Raw genomic sequence first — 20,277 nt, 5'->3', positions numbered from 1 at the left:
GCCTGATTTGGGTTTAATTCTTTCAGTCATGCTGTCCCAGGCGCCACCGACTATCTGGATGTAGTGGTCTTTCCTACAGGATGTAGTAGCTGGTTTAACCGCCTTTCCATGCTCTGCACTCAGTTCAGGCTGTGCCTTGAGCCTGGACAGGCCCACTGCTGACTCCTGCTGGCCTCCAGGGATGCCCCGGCCAGACTGCACAGGCCAGGGTCTTCAGGGTCTTTGGCCCCCAGGCCCACCTTCCCTGGCTTCACCAGCTGGTGGCTTTTTATCAACTGTAATCTCTCCCCCAATGCCTCCTTATCCACCTGGAGTTGGTAGTGTTATGGGAGTCGGGATGCCATCTGAGGAGGGAGGCTCCCAGGATCCCCATCCCCGACCCTGGACTGTGCACCTGAAGCCGCAGGGTCTCCTAGCCAGCCAGCGACCCAGGTGAGGACCTGGTCAGCTCCCTCCTGCCTGACTTCATCTCGTTCCCCTAACACAGCCCACAGGGGAGGAGGCCTCAAGCCCTTCATCCAGGAAACACATCGTAGCTTCTTCGGTCTGATCAAGCGGGGATCTGAGCCCCGGCTTCTCTCCTGTCGCCCGCCCCCAAGCAGCAGACACGGGGAAGGCCGGGTCCTCCTCTGCCTGGTCACGGATTAGGACACACAACACATGTTCAGGAAGCCCCATTTCACCTCCCCAAACGCTGCAGGCCGCTGAGGCCCAGCTCACAAACCCCTCTTCCGGGAAGCTGTCCCTTTGGGCCCCCCAAGCACTGACCCTCACAGCCTCCACCAGAGGTGGAGGTGACCAGAGGTGCCGGCCTGTTCCCACTTCTCCACAGGGCCCAGCACTTGGGCCAGAGCAAGCTTCACAAACTCACCCTGTTAAAATGCAGATTCTGACCCAGGGGGACGGACCCTGCAGGTGGGTGGCCCGAGCCTGCAGTTAACAAACCAGCGGGGGAGCATAGAGGGCAGAGCTCAGCGCCTGCTGAGGACTCTTGACTGAGGGCGTGTGGGTGGGCAGCGTGTGCGTGAGGGAACAAACCTCTATTAGTAATAACCAGCAGGCCTGGGTGCCCCAGAGATGCAGACAACGTGTGGGGGTGCTGGGGCCCCCCTCCCACAGCCCGTTACTGGAGTGTGGCGTCTAGAAGCTTTCAGTAAAGCCTTTATGTTTTTATTGCACATCATATAAAATGAACTGCACTGTACTTGTAACAGACGAGACATTCACAAGGACGTAGAGACCAAACTTTTCTTCTTTTTTGGCCCTCACCTGTGTTCCACAGCTACCACACGTACTGGCAAAACCAGGTAACAAAGAACTGTTTATTTGGGGGCTCACACGCTGTGCTGGCCTTCGGGACTGTTCAGTTTGGAGACTGCTGGTGACAATGACAGGTGTCTGGGCAGGATAGCACCTGGAGCACCTGGAGCCTGTGGACAGTCGATCTGCTGGTGGAGGCCCGAGGACTGAGAAGGAAGACGGCAGGGGCAGGCTCAACCTGCCGCCTGTCTCAGGACACGGACACCTGTAACTGGTGGACAGAGGGGAAGACACGCCCGACTCAGGCCTCACCCTGGCAGCTGGCAGTTGCCCATCACCCCTCCTGACACACATGGAGACAAACAGTGGGCACCAATGGAGGGGGGCGGCTGGGCCCTAAATCCAGCAGACCACTCTGAGGATATTCCAGGATATTGAAAGCAGGCTGTTCCAGAGCAGTCACTCATAGAGGGAGAGTGTGGTCAGAAGACCCGGAAGCACCGTGGGGGCCTGGCCTGTGGATGGACAGGGGCCGTAGGCCCTCACAGGCTGCTGACGGCCGGGGCTGGGGAGGGAGGGGCGGGCCTGCGGGCTCTGCCCCTCTTCTTGCCCGCGGGCTGCCGTCTCTTGCCGCGGGCTGCAAGCTTCTCCTTGCGGGTGGCGGCCGTGGTGAAGGTGATGCACTGAGTGTCCAGGAAGTCCAGCAGCTTCCCCGAGGCCACGTGGATGCCCTGCTGCTTCAGCTCAGCCTGCAGCTGCGCCAGCTCGAGGGGCTGGTATAGCAGGACCTTGCGGTAGAGGGCCGGCTGGGAGCGGATATAACGCTGCACAGCCTCCTCTGTGGCCGCTGCCCGGACAGCTGCCTGAGAGGCGCTGATCGCCTCCTCACCCGCCTCTTCTCCCACAGACTCCAAGGCTGCTCCAAACTCACAGGATGAGCTGAAAAGCACCAGACAGTAACACCTTGCAACACCCCTTCTTTCCACCTCCACCCCACGACCAGGAGCCTCTCTGCGGGCAGGAGTGTGTGTGCCTGCATCCCCTGCGAGCCTGGCATGTGGCAGGGACGACCCTGGGGCGGCAGGAAGCCCCAGGCTATGTCCTTGGCACTGTAACTGCTGGCCTGAGCGGGACCACACCCTCAGCCCAGATCTCATGCCGAGGGCAGCCGCACTAGGCTGGCCCCACCTGTGGGCGAGCGTGTGGGAGCCCCAGAGGTCTGCCTGGGAGGCCCAGGGGGTTGACCTTTAACCCCACCGCAGTCTCCTGTCGTCCAAAGCCAGAAGGCCACTGGGATTTCTGAGTGTCGGCCGTCAAGCCTCGCTTATGCCAGCTCTCAAGGCTCAGGGTCAGAGGGCTTACGAACACTGGCTGTGTTCTCACGCGGTTACCTCTGTGAGCTGCAGCAGCTGTCCCCGCTGTCCACAGAGGTGGCCGTGGACTCCTGCGAGGCCGGGAGCTGGGCGTCCCCACCAGGGTCCAAAGGCTCCTCCTTGGCTGGTGACATGCTCAGGGCAGAGATGCTGCCACCAGGCTGCTGCTTGTGATGTTGGGGGCCCTTGGTCTTGGCAGGTCCCTTTGACCTCTGGGGAACGCGGCCAGGAGGAGCCTCCAGCTGGGTGTGGCCAGCTGCCCTTGAAGCCTTAGAGGTCTGGGTGGTGTAGGTCTGGCTGCAGGGAGCCTCCAAGGGCAGCTGTGAGGACTGGCCCTCGTCCTCGGAGTCTGACTCCATAGTCTGGTGAGTGTACTGGAATATCTCCTTCAGTTTCAGGACCATCTGGCGTTTGGGCAGAGGGCGGACCCCAAACCTGAATGGGGAAACAAGTGCACTTCAGAAAGAGCAAACAGTTAACAACAAATTAAACTGGTGGCTTTGTGTACTTGAATCTTAAATGCCTGACTCATAAGCATTCAGAGCTCAGTATCCATCCTGAATACCCACAGAGCAGACTCAGGAATATTCCAGAAGGACCACACTCTGAGTTGTGAGTGGTAGGGTAGCAAGGACCTCCCTGGGGCCCAGGGTGAACAGTGGAATTCACTGGAATGTGATAATTGTGATGTTCTTTTAAAAAACCGGGTCCCCATCCTCAGACGGTTAAGGCAAGAGTCCCATTCCCACCCACGTGGCACGTGGAGGCCTGTCCCCAGTGGGTGACCTGGAGGAGCATGTTTCTCAGCCCTGAGTCACATGGGGAACAGTAGGTGAAGAGCCAGGAGTCAAGCACAGTCCCCACCAACCAGAGGCTCCTGCCACCAGAGCCCAGAGCGGACCCCCACAGCAGACCCTCGTTCCCCACTTAGCTGAGCCTGGACACACACTGGGGGGAGGGTCTGCTCGGAACAAGCTTTCCAGAAGGACACCGACCTGTCCAGCTCTTTCTTCAGCACTGGAGTCTCCATGATAGAGTACCTTGGCATTGGGGTTATGGGCACTTTTGGGGGCAAGTTCTTCTTCCGATCAGCACCTTCTGGACAGAACAAAAGAAACACGTTTCAGTAGGAGGGCCTCTTCTGACTCTAGAAGTGTCACCCACTTTGCTCGAGCTGCCCTCGCTCTGGGAGAGTGGTGATATCCACCCTTCCCCACTTGACTCTGGCATCCTCTCTTTCCATCAAGAAGCATCACATGGCACCCGGGGAAGGTCAGGGCTCCGCGGTGCTGACGCTGCTAGGGGCTCAAAGGCGGGTAAGTGGGGGCCAGGGGTTGGGCTGAAGGGGCAGTGGGGTGACTGCTTATGGGGACAGGATTTATTTTCAGGTGATCCTGGAAATCGGACAGTTGTAGAATATTGTATTAAAAGTACTGAATTGTACATTTGAAAGGGTGAATTTTATGGTATGCAAATAACATCTTAGTAATGCTGTGTTGTTTTTTTTAAATCAATATTTAAAAGACAACTTAGGGACAATTTAGGTACATCTGGACTTCGGTTCTTATCCTTTTTATGAGCATGGAGCCCTTTGAGACACCAATGAAAACAACAGGCTCTGTCTCCTGAAAAATGCACAAGGTTCTTTATATAACTTCAGAGAGTCTGTCACCCCCGTGAATCTCCCCTCAGATTCTAACACACCCTGGTCTCAAGTCTCTCACACGCCACCTGGGCACCTGTTAGAAATACAAATTCTTGGTCACAGCCCAGATCTCCTGAAGCAGCAGCTCCGGGGCGGAACCTGGCCTAGTCTTGAGATGAAAGTCACGTAGCTTTTCACGTGAACCTTTCAGCAGCACTCAGACCGTTCACAGTGTTGTGCAGTCCCCACCTCTTTCTTGTTCTAAAACATTTCATTCCCCAGAGCAAGCTCCATGCCGGTCTGTCCCCTTTCTCCGCCCCCACTGCCGCTGGCGATCACTCATCTACTTTCGGTCTCTGTGGACCTGTCCATCGGGGCAGTTCATGTAAGTGGAGTCATACGGCGTGGCCTTTTGTGTCTGGCTTCTCTCCCTGAGCACCGTGTTTTCACGGTTCGTCCATGTTGTAGCCTGTATCAGAGCTCTGTATGGCTGAGGAAGACTCCACTGTCGGGATGGACCGCCTTTTATTCACTTATCAGCTCATGGACACTTGCACTGTTCCTACTCTTTGGCTGTCGTGAATAGTGCTGCTGTGAACATGAGTGTGCAGGATGTGTTTGAGTCCCGATCTCAAGTCTTTGAACGTTGGAGTGCAGTGACCTGGTGCTTATGGCAACTGTTTGACTATTTGAGGAGCCACATGTGTCTGCTCTTAAGATAAACCTGAGAGGCTCGTCACAGTCTCCCTGAAGTGCTGGTGAGGTCTTCTGGAGTGGGGCCACAGACAGGGGTCCTTAACAGGTGCCCAGGTGAGCGCAGGATCCAGGCAGCTTTAGGACTCCCCCACTTACTAGCTTAACAAGTGTGTGTTTTGACAGCAGGCCTTTCCTCCCTAACCATGGAGGTCAGGCAGGCAAGGGGAGGGCTGGCCGCCCCTCGCTGTCATTATGACTCTTCATGCCCCTTAGTGTTGAAACAGAGACAAACACCCTCCTAATACTCACGTGGTGTCTGTAACTTGTGTGTCCTCTGGGCTCCATCTGTGCGCGGCGTCTGGGGCAGAGGAGGAGCCTCTGAGGACCTCTGATCTTCTTCGTTCCAGTCATCCCACAGAGCTGAGTTCAGAAAGCTCTGCCGGTGGCTCCTAGGGGAGCCGGCCCCAGAGGACTTCTCTTGAGACTTCCTCCGGCCAGTGTAGCTCCCTCGGATGGGGGTGGTGCCCAGCAGTGCCGGGGAGCGGCAGTCCCTGCTGTCTGGGGCGCCCTCTGCCCTGCTGCTGGGGCTGCTGGTGCTCAAGGGGCCTGTCCGCTCGAGGTTCAGGTGGTCAATGGGGATCGGTGAGAGGGGCTCCATGTGCCAGCACCAGTCCTCGGCTGGAATCGGGGGGTCGCCGTCCAGCAGGGGGCTGCTACTCGCCTGTTGGGAGGCTGCCTCCTGCTCGTCCTCACTGTCCTCCACCTCCACCACTTCACTCACGGGAGCCTGAGCCACCGGGCTCCGGGCAGGAGGCAGGCACCTCGGGAGCTGCCCAGGGAGGTTGGCGAGGCCTCCTAAGATGGGCCGGGGAGCCAGAGGAGAAGCACATGGGCGGCATCTGCGGCGGGGGCTGGATGGGCTGCTGCAGGCCTGCCTTCTCCCGTCAGAGCCTCCAGGAGCGGCGGGGCCCAGGTGTGGGGACGACGTCTGGGGTACAATGACGGAAAACTTACTCGTGGCGTCGGGTTCGTCCCTGTTCTCTAACAGGGCCCTGGGCTTGGGCGTGGCCAGCGGGTCTGCTGGTGGCCTGGCCCCGAGGCCTGTGATCTGGGTCTGTGAGGAGCAGTCGCAGCTCCTGCTGGCCAGCGGGGTGGCGGGCACGAGCCACGAGGTGTCTGTGGTGCTGTCGTCAGTGCTGGCCCCCAGCCGCCCCTCCACTTCCTGCGGCAGCCGGGCCCGGCTTCCTGGTGGGCTTTGGGGAGGCTCCTGCTCCGCGTCGAGGTCGATGATGGAAAACAGTTCAGAGGACTTGGCACTGACTTCCAGAACTTTCTTGTCTTCTAAGGGACTGTTCAGAAATGACTTTGCTTTGGTTTGCTCCAGCTCCAGCTCTTCATCTGAATCCAGTAACAGGATCACCTCGTCTTCTCTGTTCACACTGCAGGAAGAGGTCTCAGGCCTGGAGCTCCGGTGGCCAGGTCCTGACCGGGTTAGATCCATGGGTGGAGATTTTTCTGAGAAGATCAGGACCCCTTTACCTCTGCGTTCCAGTGTGGAACTACATTCCTTGTCTTTCTGGCCTGGGTCCTCACACGATAAGGGAAGGCGCCTGGCTCTCTTTGGCTTCGGTGATGAGTTCTGGGAGGCCATGCTGGAAGCTGTGCCCTGTAACTGGGGTATCGGTGGGGACAGGTCACTGGGGCAACGAGGGTGGAGACGTGTCTGGCGAGGACTCCGGCCTTGATGGGGCTGCGGTGGGAAGAAGCGTGAGCGTGAGGGGGGTGCCTGCTGGTAGACGGGGGGATGGAAGCCCTCTACCTCCCTTTCTTGGATGGTCCTGTTTCCTTCTTCCCAATCGCTCGTCACCCGGGAGAGTTCAGGGTATCCAGCTTGAGGTGACGAAAAAGGCTGTTGAATGTTATCATCATCAGCTGAGCACAGAGGGGCGCTTTCCTGCCTCTCTGCCCGGCCCTGGGTGGGGCTGGAGGAGCAGGGACGAGCCAGTGCTCCCTCTGGGGCCTCTGCTTTCTCTCCCCCGTTCAAAGCCCGGTTGCTGGGGGGCAGGAGTGTGGACTGTCTCGTGTTTCCCCATTTGGCCGGGGTCTCATCTCTTCCTTGCCCGGATGATTCCACCTGCTCTGCATTTTCTGGCTGTTCTTTATCCTGTTCACTTGTGAGGATTTCCCCCAAAACTGGACTGTCCTCCCCGAGCAGGTCGGCTTCTCCCTCTGGCTCTGGAGCTTTCTCCCCCTGGAGCAGCTTTCGCTGAGTAGCCGCGAATGCATAAATTTCTTCCATCTCCTCCTCGTTGACTTTTTCTCTGTCTTCTTCGTGGCCCTCAGGCATCAGCAGGTCCTTTGCTCCCTCCCCCTCACCCAGCCACACAAAGTGCAGGAGCTCTCGGAAAGTCTCCACTCTGCCGTCAGCGTTGTCTTCCTGCTCCTTTCCCTGTCCACCTTCTGCATCCATCACAAAGGGCACTTGTTCGCACAGGTCAACAAGCTCACTCACCCCAAACCTGCAACAGGAAAGCCATGCGTCACCACCCCCTGCGCAGAGGCAGCGCCCTGGCTCAGGAGGCTTGGGGCAGGAGTCCTCCCAGGCGGGACGGCTATGACTCTCCCCGGCCCTTCCCCACTCCCCTGCAGAGACAGTGCCCACGTCCATGCCCATCAATGCCCCAGGCCACTCAGCTCTAGAAACAGCGTTTGGGGAGGGCCCGCTAGCCCCGCTGTGCAGCCTGAGCGTGGGCTGAGAGGGGACCGCGGGGCTGGGTGGTTCTATGACCGGACCCAAAGCACCGGGACACACACACGGGGACGCCCAGGCCAGTTTGGGTTAGCCCGGACACGTGCGCCGGCCTGCCTGGTGCTCTGCTATCTCATCGGCACCTCGGAGACGCCGGGGGCCAAGCCCGCCCCTCCCCAGGTTCCAGCCCAGAGGTGGAAGCAGGACACGGGGGTGGAGAGACCAGGCAGCTGCAGTGTCAGGGGCGTCAGAGCAAGCATCCTGCTGACGTCAGCCTTCTGGGACTTGGAGGGGTGGCCGTTGGGCAGCTCTGGTGGTGGAACCACCGAGGGTGGCAGGGCTGGGGGTGGGGGCTGAGACCACCCCCTCGTTACTCCCAGAGAGTGAAAGCCACTGGGCTCCCCTCCAAGTGTTCCCTGCGGCCAGAATCTTGGTCAGTACACCCTGTTCAAGGTCACCACTGGCCATAAACTTGGGATTAAAAGGTACAGGAAGGACTCAGCCCTGATCTCTCATGGGCCATCAACCAGATAATCCCTGTCGGTTACTGTCAAAAAACGAGAAGTAAGTGGAAAGAATAGCCCGGACCTCTGGGCCAGAGAGCGCAGGTCAGCGGCCAGCTGGGGAGTCAGGACGGTGTCGGCAGCATAGAGGTAATGCAGGAACGCCTGGGCGGCCTCGGCGCTGACGTCACGCAGCAGCACGCGCTGGTGCCTCAGGTCACCATCCTCTTCGGCCAGGAAGGCTTCACTGTTTATCTGAGGGACAGATGCACATGGAAGAGTTACTGATGGGACAGCCGTGACCCGGGGCAAAACAGGCCTCAGGAGGTCTGGGCGCCTCGGATCTCGGCCTAGGATGGGCATTAGCCAGAGTCGCTCCATTTAGCTGACCAGGAATTCTGCAGGTTAGGGCACAAAACTTGTCTGTTTCCAAAGTCAAGTCAGCGATAGAGGCTTAAGGAGCCAGTTAGTCCTCTGTTGACAAACCTATCAAAGGCACTAGAACTCTCTGACGAGACTGACAGCAGTTTCCGGGATTCTGTGACACCATGTTCAAGTCCATGACACGTTCAAGTCAAGACGTGACAACACAGAAATGTCATAGCAGCTCAGCCTTAAAGAGGTCAGTTAGGGACTTCCCTGGTGATCCAGTGGTTAGGACTTCACACTCTCACTGCCAAGGGCGAGGGTTCAATCCCTGGTTGGGGAATTTAAGACTCTTCAAGCCACACGGCATGGCAGAAAAAAACAGAAGGTGATTATAAGACTTTCCTGATCTGTAAACAGAGGAAAAGGAAACAGTTCTGGGGAAAACAGGATTTTTATTCAACGGAACAAGGAATCTGATGTTTCCCAACCCTGAGCTTATCTCCTCATAGCACTTCTTGACTCAGACCTGTCTTCTCCAGGGAAGCACAACCTTGATGGCATCAGAGGAAGAACAGGTCAGAGGCAGTGGGTGGAGAGTGGGGGTGTGGGGAGGAAAGGGGCAGAAGACAGAGGGAGAGGCTGGGGACAGAGGGGAGGGTGGGGGGAAGAGGGGTGAGAGGGAGGGGAGGGAGGAGGGAAAAGAGCAAAGGGGGAGCAGGCCGCCTGGCCACGCACTTACATGCTGCATGAGAAGTGGGCATCGGGCGTAGAGCACAAACTTGTGGGCATAGAGCACCTCCCCACTGTCTATCTGAAACTGGATGTCGCTCAGGTGAGGGTTGTTGACCATGGCACTGAAGTCGGCCACCAGCAAACCGAGGGCGAGCTGAAAGGAGAGGGGGAGAGTGGCCACTCCCACCTGTGGGCCCCTGAACCGTGCAGGTGCCCAACAAACGGGGCGCAGGCAGCCAGTCAGGGCCTCCTGCCTCACAAGGTCCAACGTCGGGCTCCACCCTGAAGTTACCTTCAGGCCCTCAGAGACAGGGAAGAGCAAGACCCAGTCCTTTCTCAAGTTCTCTGTCACACCCAATTCCCTGGCCTAGAAAGGAGACCCGTCTCCATGGAGACGGAGGCCCGGCGCGTGGAGAGGCATGGGTGACGGCCTCACCAGGACACGGTGGCAGCGTCAGCAGCTGCTAGGTCTCCGTGAGGAAGCCACCAGCCCAGCCGGATGTGACAGGTGGGACCTGAGCCCAAGCAGTTGTGGGGCCGGCTGGGAGGAGTCCATGTCCCTTCTCTGACATCCCAGGGAGAACTTGGTGACAAGCGCTTGGCTGATACCAATGTGCTCACAGGATGACACCTTCTCTAAGGAAAACCCAGTTTCTAACCCAGAAAATCACCAGTACAGAACATGAACTGTTAGCTGGAGGCCTCCAGGACTTTCACGAGTCAGTTGGTCAGTCCCGTTGGCTGGATGAAGCACCCTCACAGAGCAAGGGTGCTCCCTGGGCCCCAGGACAGAGTAGGCTCCTGGGGCCGGGCTACTGAGGTGCCCCTGGGGTTCAACAACGGAAGGGACAGAACCTGGCTCAGCTCAGAGGCCGTCAAGGGGCACCCGTGGGCTCTGCAGGGGCCTGGAGGCTGGCTGGGAGCCGGCCGCACTGAACATACAACAAGCATTGCAGCCATGACCACGGAGCTGCGAGCAGGACCAGACATGCTCACCGAAGCCTGGCCGCCCTCCTCCGGGTACTTCTCCTTGGCTGGCAGGACAAACCCAGTCAGTGGAAGGCCACCGAGTGACAAGTCCATCCCTGAAAGGATTTGCAGGTTAAAATCATCAACCACCTGGGAAAGAGCATCATCCAGCTGACCCGAGGACGTCGTCATGGGAGGCGAACTGCCCAGAGGCCACCTGCACCGCCACCCCTGCCCAAGAGTTGTACTCGGGAGAGAAAGCCAAAATCAACCCTCACGACCACTTGCTCTGGTGAAGGCTCTGTCCTCAGTCAAAGCTGGAGGAAAACTGACGGACTCGCCTGAGTCACATTCACCTTTGAGGAGAAAGGAAAGCACCCAGAGAGACCACCTCCTCCCGCCAGACAGGGTGAACCAGGCCTATGGACCCAAGCGGCCATCGCGGCCCTGGGACCGGGGCAGGGAGGCCCTGAGGGTCGGGGTCTCACCTGCAGCCCCTCCTGAGCCGGCCAGGTCCCTGCTGCACGGGCTGGCGGGCAACCCCTCTCCCGCCAGCTCCAGCAGATCCTGCAGCGCTTGGCGCTCCCTCTGGCTGGCAGAGGGTGCTGGGCTCCGGAGGCTGTGGCCCACGGGGTGGGTGCGGGGGGCAGAAGGGGGTGTTCCCACACTCAGCTCTGGTGGCTTGAGTGGCTGTGGCAGCCGCGTGGGCTCCTGTGTGAGACCCTGAAAGAAGTAGGTGAGCCAGAGTGAGCATGTGGCCTCCACCACCTTGAGGGTCCTTGGGGAGCGAGCCCCAGCCAGAGCCACTTGGGAAGCTTGTCGCTGTTATCCCTGTCAGCAGGCACCTGTCTTGGCAGGGGCCACGCCTGGGGCCTTCGCATCCACAAAAGGGGCCCCCGCCCTCCTAGTGGCATCTAAATTGCTTCAAGCAGGTGAGTGCCGATTCCACACCTGTACACAGGCCTGTCTTGTTCCTGGGTCCCATCACAGGCAGATTATACCAGTCCAGGGTTGGACCTGGGACCCTGCATTCTGAACTCTCCAGAATCTTAACACATTTGGAAACCTGTGGGCCTCCCTGTTCCTACTGTGTGAACCGTCTGGTTGTTGCAAAGACAACACAATAGACTCCACACCACGGTCCTCGGTTTCCTCCCCTCCACGCTTGGTGCCGCAGCCGGAGCCTCCACCCTCTCCCCCTGAGCCCACCTGCCCCACAGGAAGGGAGCACACCTTGGCGGGCCACTGAGGCACCAGGGGAGGCACCAGGCTGGCCGTGTAGAAGGACTCCAGGGCCCCAGCCCCGGTCAGGGCACTGGCCTCCCACAGCAGGTTCTGCGCCCCCCCGGGCGGTCGCAGGGCCCAGCTGCCCCTGGCCAGCTCTTCCTCTAGAATCCTGCTGGTGGGGAGCGGCGGCGTGCTGGACGGCTCCACCTCCTCCGACAGGAGCTGGGCCACGCGGTCCTCTATTTGCCGGCCCGTGGTCTCTGCGTCCTGGACTAACAGCTGTGGTGGGGTCGTGGGGGCTTTCTTCTTGCGGGTCTTCTTCTCTGGAGAAAAAACAGAAGCAGCATAGAGTCCTCCTCCCACTGGGGACCCCAGGGGAAGCTTCGGCAGCTGCCTGCAGCCAGGCTTCTCAGCACCCCACTCAGCTGCCGCACCTGCTCCTAGCCTTGTCCTCTCTGCAAAAGTGTTCCCCAGCCTGAGCGCTGCCGGCACCGCCTTCTGCTCCGTCTCCGAGCGGGACAGAGCTGTGGCCACCAGCAGGTCCTCAGAGGGCTCCTCGGGCTCAGTGACCTTCCGCCTCTTCCGTGGCTCCTTCTTGGTGGTGGCTCCCCTCCGCTTCAGACAGCCAGCTCCATCGCTGAGGCTTAAATGGCAGCCAGACCGAAAGGTGAATGAGGCTAGAGGGGTGAGCAGTTCCTGCTCTGAGGGTCCCCGCTCATCCCGGGAGGGCTGGACCCCTTCTCCTCATTGGGGGGGAGTGAGAGGAAAGGGGTAAACATGGATTCAACATACAGAAGGATCAGCACTTTGTGTGCTCAAACTGTTAGGGACGGGAGGATCTCACGAAGGACTCGTGGAAACCAGTCCACGCCAGCTGGTCGGTTCAAGAGCCTCTGAGGACGGAGCGCTGTCCCCTCCCGGTCCCTGTGGAGACTGTGCCCAGTTTCCTTCTGAACCGTTTCATCTCCAGAATCAGCGCTCTGTTGTCCTCCACCACTACAAAAGGCCTTTTTCTTTTTTAAAAAAAAATCAACATACTTTGATCTCTCTTCCTCTTCCTTTGACTTACCTGGGTGCCGGAGTGCCCGAGGCGCCCGCGGGCTGAGCCCCCTGCAGGCGCACAGCCTGGAGCAGGAGCTGCGGGCCGACCTCCATCTTCACCGCACACTGTTTCAGGTGACTGATTCTGCTCTTCAGGGTGAGGAATGGCTTGCCGCAGATGGGGCACTCAGGGATCAGAGGCGTGGGGAAACTCAGCGCCTTTTCAGCCTCATCCAAGCACCTGGAAGAAGACGGCAAAGGTGGGACCACCCTTCCCTGGCCACGTGATTGCAGACAGGGCTCAGGTCAGCGTGGTCGTGCTGTGGGCCAAGGCTTGCTGCCCCCACCAGCTGGTCCCTCCCCACAGCCTGCAGTCAGCCTCCAGACACTGCATTTAGGTTTCTGTGAGCAAAGGTGCCTGAGGAAAGCAAGGATATATTAAACACAGAGTCACTAGAATCAGCATATGACCCAGCAACCGAAAATAGATACTCAAGCAAATACATGAAAAGTGTGTTCACAGTAGCTCTATTCACAGAACCCAAAAGGTGGAGACAGATGTCCATCAGTGGATGAATGGATGAACAAGATGCGGTCCATCCACACAGTAGAATATCATCAAACCATAAAAAGGAGGGAAGCACGGAGACAGCGCAGCGTGGATGGCAAGTGAAAGAAGCCAGACATGAAAGGCCGCAGGCTGTGAGTCCACTTATGTCTGGAACAGGCAAGTCTCCAGAGACAGAAGGCAGGTGAGTGGCTGCCAGGGGCTGAGGAACAGAGGGAGATGGGGCGCCTGCTTCATGGGTCTGGGGCTGACCGTGGTGACGGCTGCACAACTCTGAATGCGCTAAGTAAACCCAATTGCACTGTTCACTTTAAATGCCTGAATTGTATGCTACACAAATTCTCTCTCAAGCTGTTTAAAAAAACAAAAGCAAGGCTGGACCAACCCTGATACTGAAGTACTAATCTCAAGACCCCCCCTGGAGCCCTGGAGATTCCACAGGAGCCTTGAAGCTGGTCACACCTGTGGGCGAGGTGAGCACAGACAGGTGACGGCGGAGCTGCTCCTACCGGTTCACGTGCTGCTGCCTCCGTGTCACATTCATGGCTGAGAGGTTCTTCTGACAGATCTGGCAAAAGAACAACCCCGTCTCCTCCAGGCTGTCGTCGGGTGTGGATGCCTGTTCCTGCCCAAGCTCCTGCTGGAGGGCCAAGGCCACTGCAGTGTCGCTTTCTGTGGTGGGGAGCCCGGGCCCACACCCTGCGGAGACACAAGGACCCATGAGGACCAGCTCGTCCTTGGACCTCGCGGAGCAAGGACACTGGGTGGGGCGTGAGGAGCCCAGACCCAGCCTGGGGAGACCGGACACCAAGCAGGGTACTCCCTAAACTTTTAACAGGTGCAAGGACCCCCAGGAAGCTCATTAAAGTGCGGGTCAGGAGGCTGGCACTCTGGGGGGCTAGGTGGAGCCTGAGACTCTGCATTTTGGCCAACTTCCAGGTGAGGCCGCTGTGGCTGGTCCAGGACCACTCTCTGAGCATCAGAGCCCTGAAGAACTTGCCTTTTGTTTCCCATTTCTGCTAAAGTGGCAACCCTGGGCATCCCAGGATTGTAAGGCTCCTACTCCAATGAATCCTAGCTTTCCTCTTTAAAGCTCAACCTCTCCTACGGCTCTGACTTTTTCTTGCCCTTCCAGGTCAGAGTCGAATGCTGCTCTTGGTTTTCCTTGGCATTAGACCAGAGGATGGACTGATTCTAATCTTGGGATGGTGCCCAAGGCAGCCGTGCCCACTGTTGCGGCCCTGTTATACCTGATGTTGCTGGAGCAGACCCTTGGCACCCACACGGGATGTGCCCTGAGAACAGAGCCAGAAAAGCACCATACTTCATTTTGGTCCCGTACTTTTTTAAACAAAGCAATGGTTTATCTCTCCTGATGGTTACTGGCTATGATGTGAAGACTGATGGAAACAACTCAGTCACATGCAGGGCAGGGGCTGGGCTCATGCACTGGCTGAGTGACCCCTCTGCACCCCTTGGTGCCCTGTGGACCAAGGACTGATGCCACATCACTGCGTCACCTGCGTGGGCCTTTGGGGTAGCCCAAGAAGGCTCAGTAGTCCTGAGGTGAAACCTGCAAGTAAATACTGGGAAACTACGGATTTACTGGCTGTAGCTCTGTCAATACTTTCTTCCTATTTCTTTTCCTTTTGTGTATTTTCACCAGGGATGAGGATTCCTGCTGTTTAGGGGATAAAGCACCACGGACAGTACGAGCCTCCTGGGGTGGTACAACATGCAGCATATGGCACTTCCCTGCAGGAAGGGGTTACATGACATGAGGCAGAAACCAGCAAATCCAGAAAGTGGGGAGTTTTAAAAGACAACTGTCCTAGATTTTTTAAGAAGTCAGTATCACAAAAAACAAGGACAAGATAAGAGACTGTTATAGAGTCTAGACCAGAGAGACTACTGAGCCACGGCTATAAGCAGCGTGTGACGAATCCCTGTTCAGGAAGAGTTCGCTACAGAAGCGGTCCTTGGGGCAGCCGGGAAAATCTGAATGTGCACTGGACAGCAGGCAGTGTTCTGGAATCACGTGTGTTTATGGAATTGTGGTTATGTAGGAGAGTCTAGGCGTGAAGCATCATGATGTCTGGGACTTGCTTTCTGACAGTACGGAAGTAGTGTCCATTTATAGAGACAAAAGAGGTGTGGCAGAATGTCCACTGTTTGTTAAATCTAGGTTGAGGGCATAGAGATTTCATTGTAATATGTTTTTCTGACTCTTTTGAATGAGAAAATTTTTCTAATAAGTCAAAATGGAAAAAGAGGAAGTGGTACCTTCTCAAAGAAGCTAAGTGAGAAATGACCCAGGGGACCCTCTTTTCTCTGGCCAGAGTGGCAAAGGCAGAGCATGGGGCAGAAGGCCCACCCCTGGCTGAGAAGGCAGGCTCCTTCCTGACCCCTTTCCCCCAACATCATCCCTGTTGGGAAGACAGCGCTTCCTTCATACCGTTCGCCGCCATCACATCTTGAGGGCCCTTTGGGACATTTTCTTCAGGTGCAGCCTCGAGCGAGCAGCCTTCGGAAGCATGTTTTAAGCGCTCGGGGTCTGCTCTCTTGAACTGCTGCATTCGCTGGAGCACCAGCTCTGCCGCCCTGGGTTTGGAGGGACTTGGCGCCGTTGCAGTCAGACAGGAGGCAGGTGGCTGCAGGAGGCTGTCCACGGTGGCCTCTGGCGAGGAGGAGAACATTCACACGCGTCAGTTCTACAGGAGAAACCGAAGTTCTTCTAGTTCCAAAGACCTCAGATTTCAAAGGGGTCCTTTACTGACTACATTAGGTGTAACTCTACAGTACTGATTGTTTTTTGGTAGCCTCACTGTTTGCGGTGATAAAAATACCCCTGCCATTTGTATCTGTGATGGGAGGGGGCGCATTTCTGAGGTGATAAACATGTTCTAAAATTAAGTGGTGGGGATGGCTGCACAACTCTGTGAATAAAGTCACTGAACCGTCCACTTGAAAGGGGTCAATTTTATAGAATGTGAATTGTATCTCTATAAAGCTGTTACTAAAGAGTTATTAATGACAAACACATATCTTTCTATGTCAGAAGTTCTCCTTTAACTTGGTGTCTGAAGATGACCTCTGGGGGGATCCATGCAGCCCCTGATGCTGCATGTCACCCTCGCAGGTGTGTTTTTGGGGGGAGCAGTGCAGTGTTCTGGGGGAAACCAAGCATAGCTTTCACTATACTCTCAAAGGCGTGTGAAAGACCAATAACATTTTGGCAACATTAATGAAGCCTTACAACAGTCTCTGTGAGCTAAGGCTTTACCACCACTGCACTGGGGAGGTCATGCTGACCACATAGGTAAAAAACATTATTTAAGATCAGGAAGTGATGGTGAGAAAAATTTAGAAACAGAATTCAGGAGTCCAAAGATCTTGTGCTGTATTATATACGCAAGGCTGGTTTTTAGTTCTGCATGAAGAATGTATGTTAAGCATGTGGTTTAATACATCAGGGCAGCAGGGTAAGCAAGTTGCTTTAAACAAATAAACAGAGACGAATAAAAGGTGTTTGGAAGAGATAGGAAGGACAAGAAGATTCTCCTGGGACTCAAACCCACATGGCATATGCCTTCTACCTTCTCAGCAGCCTAAGCAAACTGGCTTACCCATTGCAACTTACCCACTTTGGAATGAACCCAAGAAAATGAGAGCAGTAGCATTATTTTTATGTTCATGAAAAAAAAAAAAACACAAACTCACGTTAACTGCATGATGTAAACGTTAACAGGAAAATGAAAGAGCAGATGGCCCCAAATATATCATGTAGAGAATTCATACAAGGGTAATGAATTTTTTCTTAATGACTTTTGTTTAAAACAAGAATCAGCAAACTATGGTCTTGGGCAGGCTGCCTATTTTTGTAAATGAAGTTTTGCTGGAACACAGCCCATTCAATTATACATCGTCTAAGAAGTAATTTGGGACAGAGACTGTATGGCCGGCGAAGCCAAAGAAACTTACTAGCTTTCAGAAAGTTTTCTGATCCTTGGTTTAAAATGGTGCAAATCACCTCTGGTGTCCTCTCGGGCAGAGGTTCTGACTGGTTACCTGTCTGGGTGCTCCATGCGCTATCCTGGAGTACAGCAGAAGTGTGTACACCTCCCTCGGTGTTTTCAGGGGGAGCTGGTTCAGTCTTTGGCCTCTTGGGTGCCCTGTGCTTTTGAGTCCGCGGGACCGGGCCGCCAGGGCAAGTTTTCCTCTCAGCGGCGCCTTGCGGAGTTTTGCTCTTAGAAGCCGTTGGTTTGGTCCTTTTTGGTTTGCTTCTTATATGGGTGCCATTGGAGGCCTTTTGTGTCTTCTTTTCCTTTGACACTTCCTTGGGACCATTCTTTTTCACCCTTTGGAAAAAGCTGGCACAGAGTTCCTGAAAGTCATCATCTGACTCATCCATCATCTGACGGGTTTGAAGGCTTTCAGGCTGGTCTTCGGAGAAGTGAGGGTCGATATGGGGGCATGTGCACAGGTGAGAGAGTGAACCCAAGTGTGAGCCTGGCCAGGCCTCATTCACACTGGAAGCTTCATTATGATTCCTCGTTGCTTCTTACTGTAGTACCTGGAGAGTTTGCACAGTTGAGCAGGATGTACTGTTCCCTCCCTCCATAATGATGTCAAATGTCTTTCTTGGACTTCCCGGTGGTCCAGTAGATAAGAATCCACCTGCCAACGCAGGGGACATGGGTTTGATTCCCAGTCTGGGAAGATCCCACGTGCTGCAGAGCAACTTGGCCCGTGGGCCACAACTACTGAGCCCACGTGCGGTGACTACTGAAGCCCGTGAGCCCAGAGCCTGTGTTCTGGAATAACAGAAGCCACCACAATGAGATGCCCATGCACCGCAATGAAGAGCAGCTCCGGCTCACTGCAACTAGAGAAAGTCCAAGAATGGTGAGGACCCAGCACAGCCAAGAAAGATAAATAAATAAAATTTTTAAAGTGTCTTTCTTCAAACTGAACCTTTGTTCAGCACACTGAAAGCTTACCTTTATTAAAGTTCACATCTGAGAGGGTCTGTTGTCCAGTAGACGCCTCCCAGAGAGAATACATGTGGCCCTGGTGCTCAGGTGATTCCCCAGGATCTCCATGGTGATAAAGCACATGTGGTCCATTTAAGTTTTCACCTGAGAAAAACCAAAAGCATTTAAGTGTAATTAGATAGATATTGTCATTTTATGTCATTTCTCCCAGGAAGGTACAAGAGCATGTGGAGTATGGGAAAAGTCTTCAGGGTGACAATACCCCTGTCAAATACTCAGCTATAGCCTGGTTAACACAAACTAATCATCCTACAGGTTACCACAAAGCAACAGGGGAGAGGGACCTAAAGACTTGTCAAAGCATGTTTTTCCATGGGCAGAAAAATGTATGCATCTTGGAAGAGTAACCAGAGTCTGGGGAATGAATCCCATGAAGAGCGGTCACCACAGAATCAAGATGGTCCCTGAATCCAGAAAAACGATCTCTGGTCCAAGGCCTTCAGGTCTCAGAGGCTCTATGAGCAAGCAATATAATAAGAGAGAGAAAGAGGGAATGTGCACTTGAACTCTCAGGAAGAAATCAAAGACAGGAATACAGCAGGCTCATCCTTCATTGACAGAACCAATTTTTCCAAATCAGAAAAAGGTCACTTTTCTCTATTCTCACCCCAGCAACTCTCCTAACTCACGTGACCAGAATGCTGCCCACGTGCAAAGGCTGGGCCTTACCGGCATGATTATTTATACTGGCACAGTTTAGTGGAGTTTTGAAAATCAAAACTGAATAACCCCATGGTAGTGTTCATTTCAGATACCATAAGGCAGTTTCCACGGTCCAGGTAATCCATTAATCATCTAGTTTTCCAGAGTGGGGCAGACACACACACCTAAAATCTACTTTGCATGGCTGGCTCATTTTCATCTTCCATCTCCTTAGAGAAGCTTGTTTTCTCAGTCTTTATCTAATTGAATCCTCTCCACTCCCATTTATCTTCTATCATCACACACTGTTTTCACAGTGGCGTTTATCATGTTATAATCACATGTAATAGATTTATTGAATGCTTACTGTGCAGGCAGCCATCCCAAGTGCTTTACAAGTCTAACTAGTTTAATATTTACAACAACTCTACTAGGTAGGACCTATTGACACCCCTTCTTTACAGCAAGGAACCAAGCACAAGAATGAGAAACTGGCTCAAGTTCACACAGCCTTTCAAGAGGCAGGCTGGGATCAAATCCAGGCAGTGTGGTTCCAGGGCATTAGCTCTTATATTTTTATTCAGTAGCTTGTTTTGTGTCCCCTACTAAGCTCAAAACTTCACGAGGGCACGCACTCATTTTGTATTCTCTTTGGCTGACAAGGTGCCTGACTTAACTGTTGAGTTTGGTACGATCGGGAGCACCAGAGAAAGTGGTGGGAGCGAAGGCTGCACAGAGAAGCAGAGATGCGTGTCTGAGTGCCTGGAACGTCAAGCCAAGCAAACTGTTGGACGTGGTAGCTAGAGCAAACTCCAGCCTCCACACCGCCCTGAGTCGCGACATCTCTGCCGGTATTAGTCTAAAACAGTGTATCTACCATAGGCGCTCTATCGGTATTTGCTAAGGAGTAACGGATCCGAACGAGACGGCAACTCCCAGAGGCCCGGGGACTCTGCCTACCCAGCTTGGTACCTACCGCGGCAGGGCTCACTGCAGACGCGGAAAGAATGAATGGGCAGGTGAGGGGCGGACCCCCCGCCTCCCCTAACCCGGTGACACACGGGTTGCCACCTGGGGAAGGGCTGCCAAGGACTTTGGTGGCTACAAAGGCAGATGGCGAATTCCGATCGCCAGTCGGACGCCCGGGCCGTGACCCATGGGTATCCGGATCCCCCCACCCATCTTACGTTCAGACAGCCCTGGCCCCCTCTACCTAAGCCCGGCTCCTGCCTCTAACCGCGGCTGGGGGCGGGCGAGAAAGGCTCTTTTCTCTCAGAAGAGCGAGAAAGGCCTGAGGCGGCAGGACCTCCTCTCCCCGGTGCAGACTCCCGGCCCCAAAGCCCGACTCCTCCTACCTCTGGCGCGGCCGCAGCACCTTCTCAACGGCGACCCAAGCCCCTGCGCATGCGCGGCGGATAATTGCGGCTGCGCGGGCGCAGAGGGATCCTG

At 55.4% G+C, this 20,277-nt stretch overlaps 1 protein-coding gene across 6 annotated transcripts; it reads right to left on the bottom strand.

The window, feature by feature from the left end:
* Positions 1–1,148: 1,148 nt before the first annotated feature.
* Positions 1,149–20,239, bottom strand: SLX4 (SLX4 structure-specific endonuclease subunit). 6 transcript variants are annotated; one of them, XM_027526641.1, is made up of 16 exons: positions 20,184–20,239; positions 18,133–18,270; positions 17,201–18,017; positions 15,588–15,809; positions 13,642–13,831; positions 12,593–12,805; positions 11,958–12,166; positions 11,530–11,846; positions 10,785–11,019; positions 10,324–10,412; positions 9,335–9,481; positions 8,312–8,481; positions 5,284–7,493; positions 3,629–3,731; positions 2,652–3,068; positions 1,149–2,199 (listed from the first exon to the last, which is right to left on the bottom strand). In XM_027526641.1, the coding sequence occupies exons 3-16, from the start codon at positions 17,544–17,546 to the stop codon at positions 1,803–1,805; spliced, it is 5,265 nt and encodes a 1,754-aa protein (XP_027382442.1). In that variant the 5' UTR covers positions 17,547–18,017; positions 18,133–18,270; positions 20,184–20,239; the 3' UTR covers positions 1,149–1,802. The 6 variants fall into 6 exon arrangements, with proteins under 6 accessions (XP_027382442.1, XP_027382441.1, XP_027382446.1 ...); XM_027526640.1 differs by lacking the exon at positions 20,184–20,239 and adding an exon at positions 19,805–20,174; XM_027526645.1 differs by lacking the exon at positions 20,184–20,239 and adding an exon at positions 19,805–20,174 and having other exon boundaries at positions 3,629–3,728.
* Between the last annotated feature and the right edge of the window lie 38 nt (positions 20,240–20,277).

Source organism: Bos indicus x Bos taurus, chromosome 25, assembly GCF_003369695.1.
Source record: "Bos indicus x Bos taurus breed Angus x Brahman F1 hybrid chromosome 25, Bos_hybrid_MaternalHap_v2.0, whole genome shotgun sequence".
Lineage (NCBI taxonomy): Eukaryota > Metazoa > Chordata > Mammalia > Artiodactyla > Bovidae > Bos > Bos indicus x Bos taurus.
Note: the sequence above shows the minus strand (reverse complement) of the source record. Positions and strands in the feature narration are given on the sequence as shown.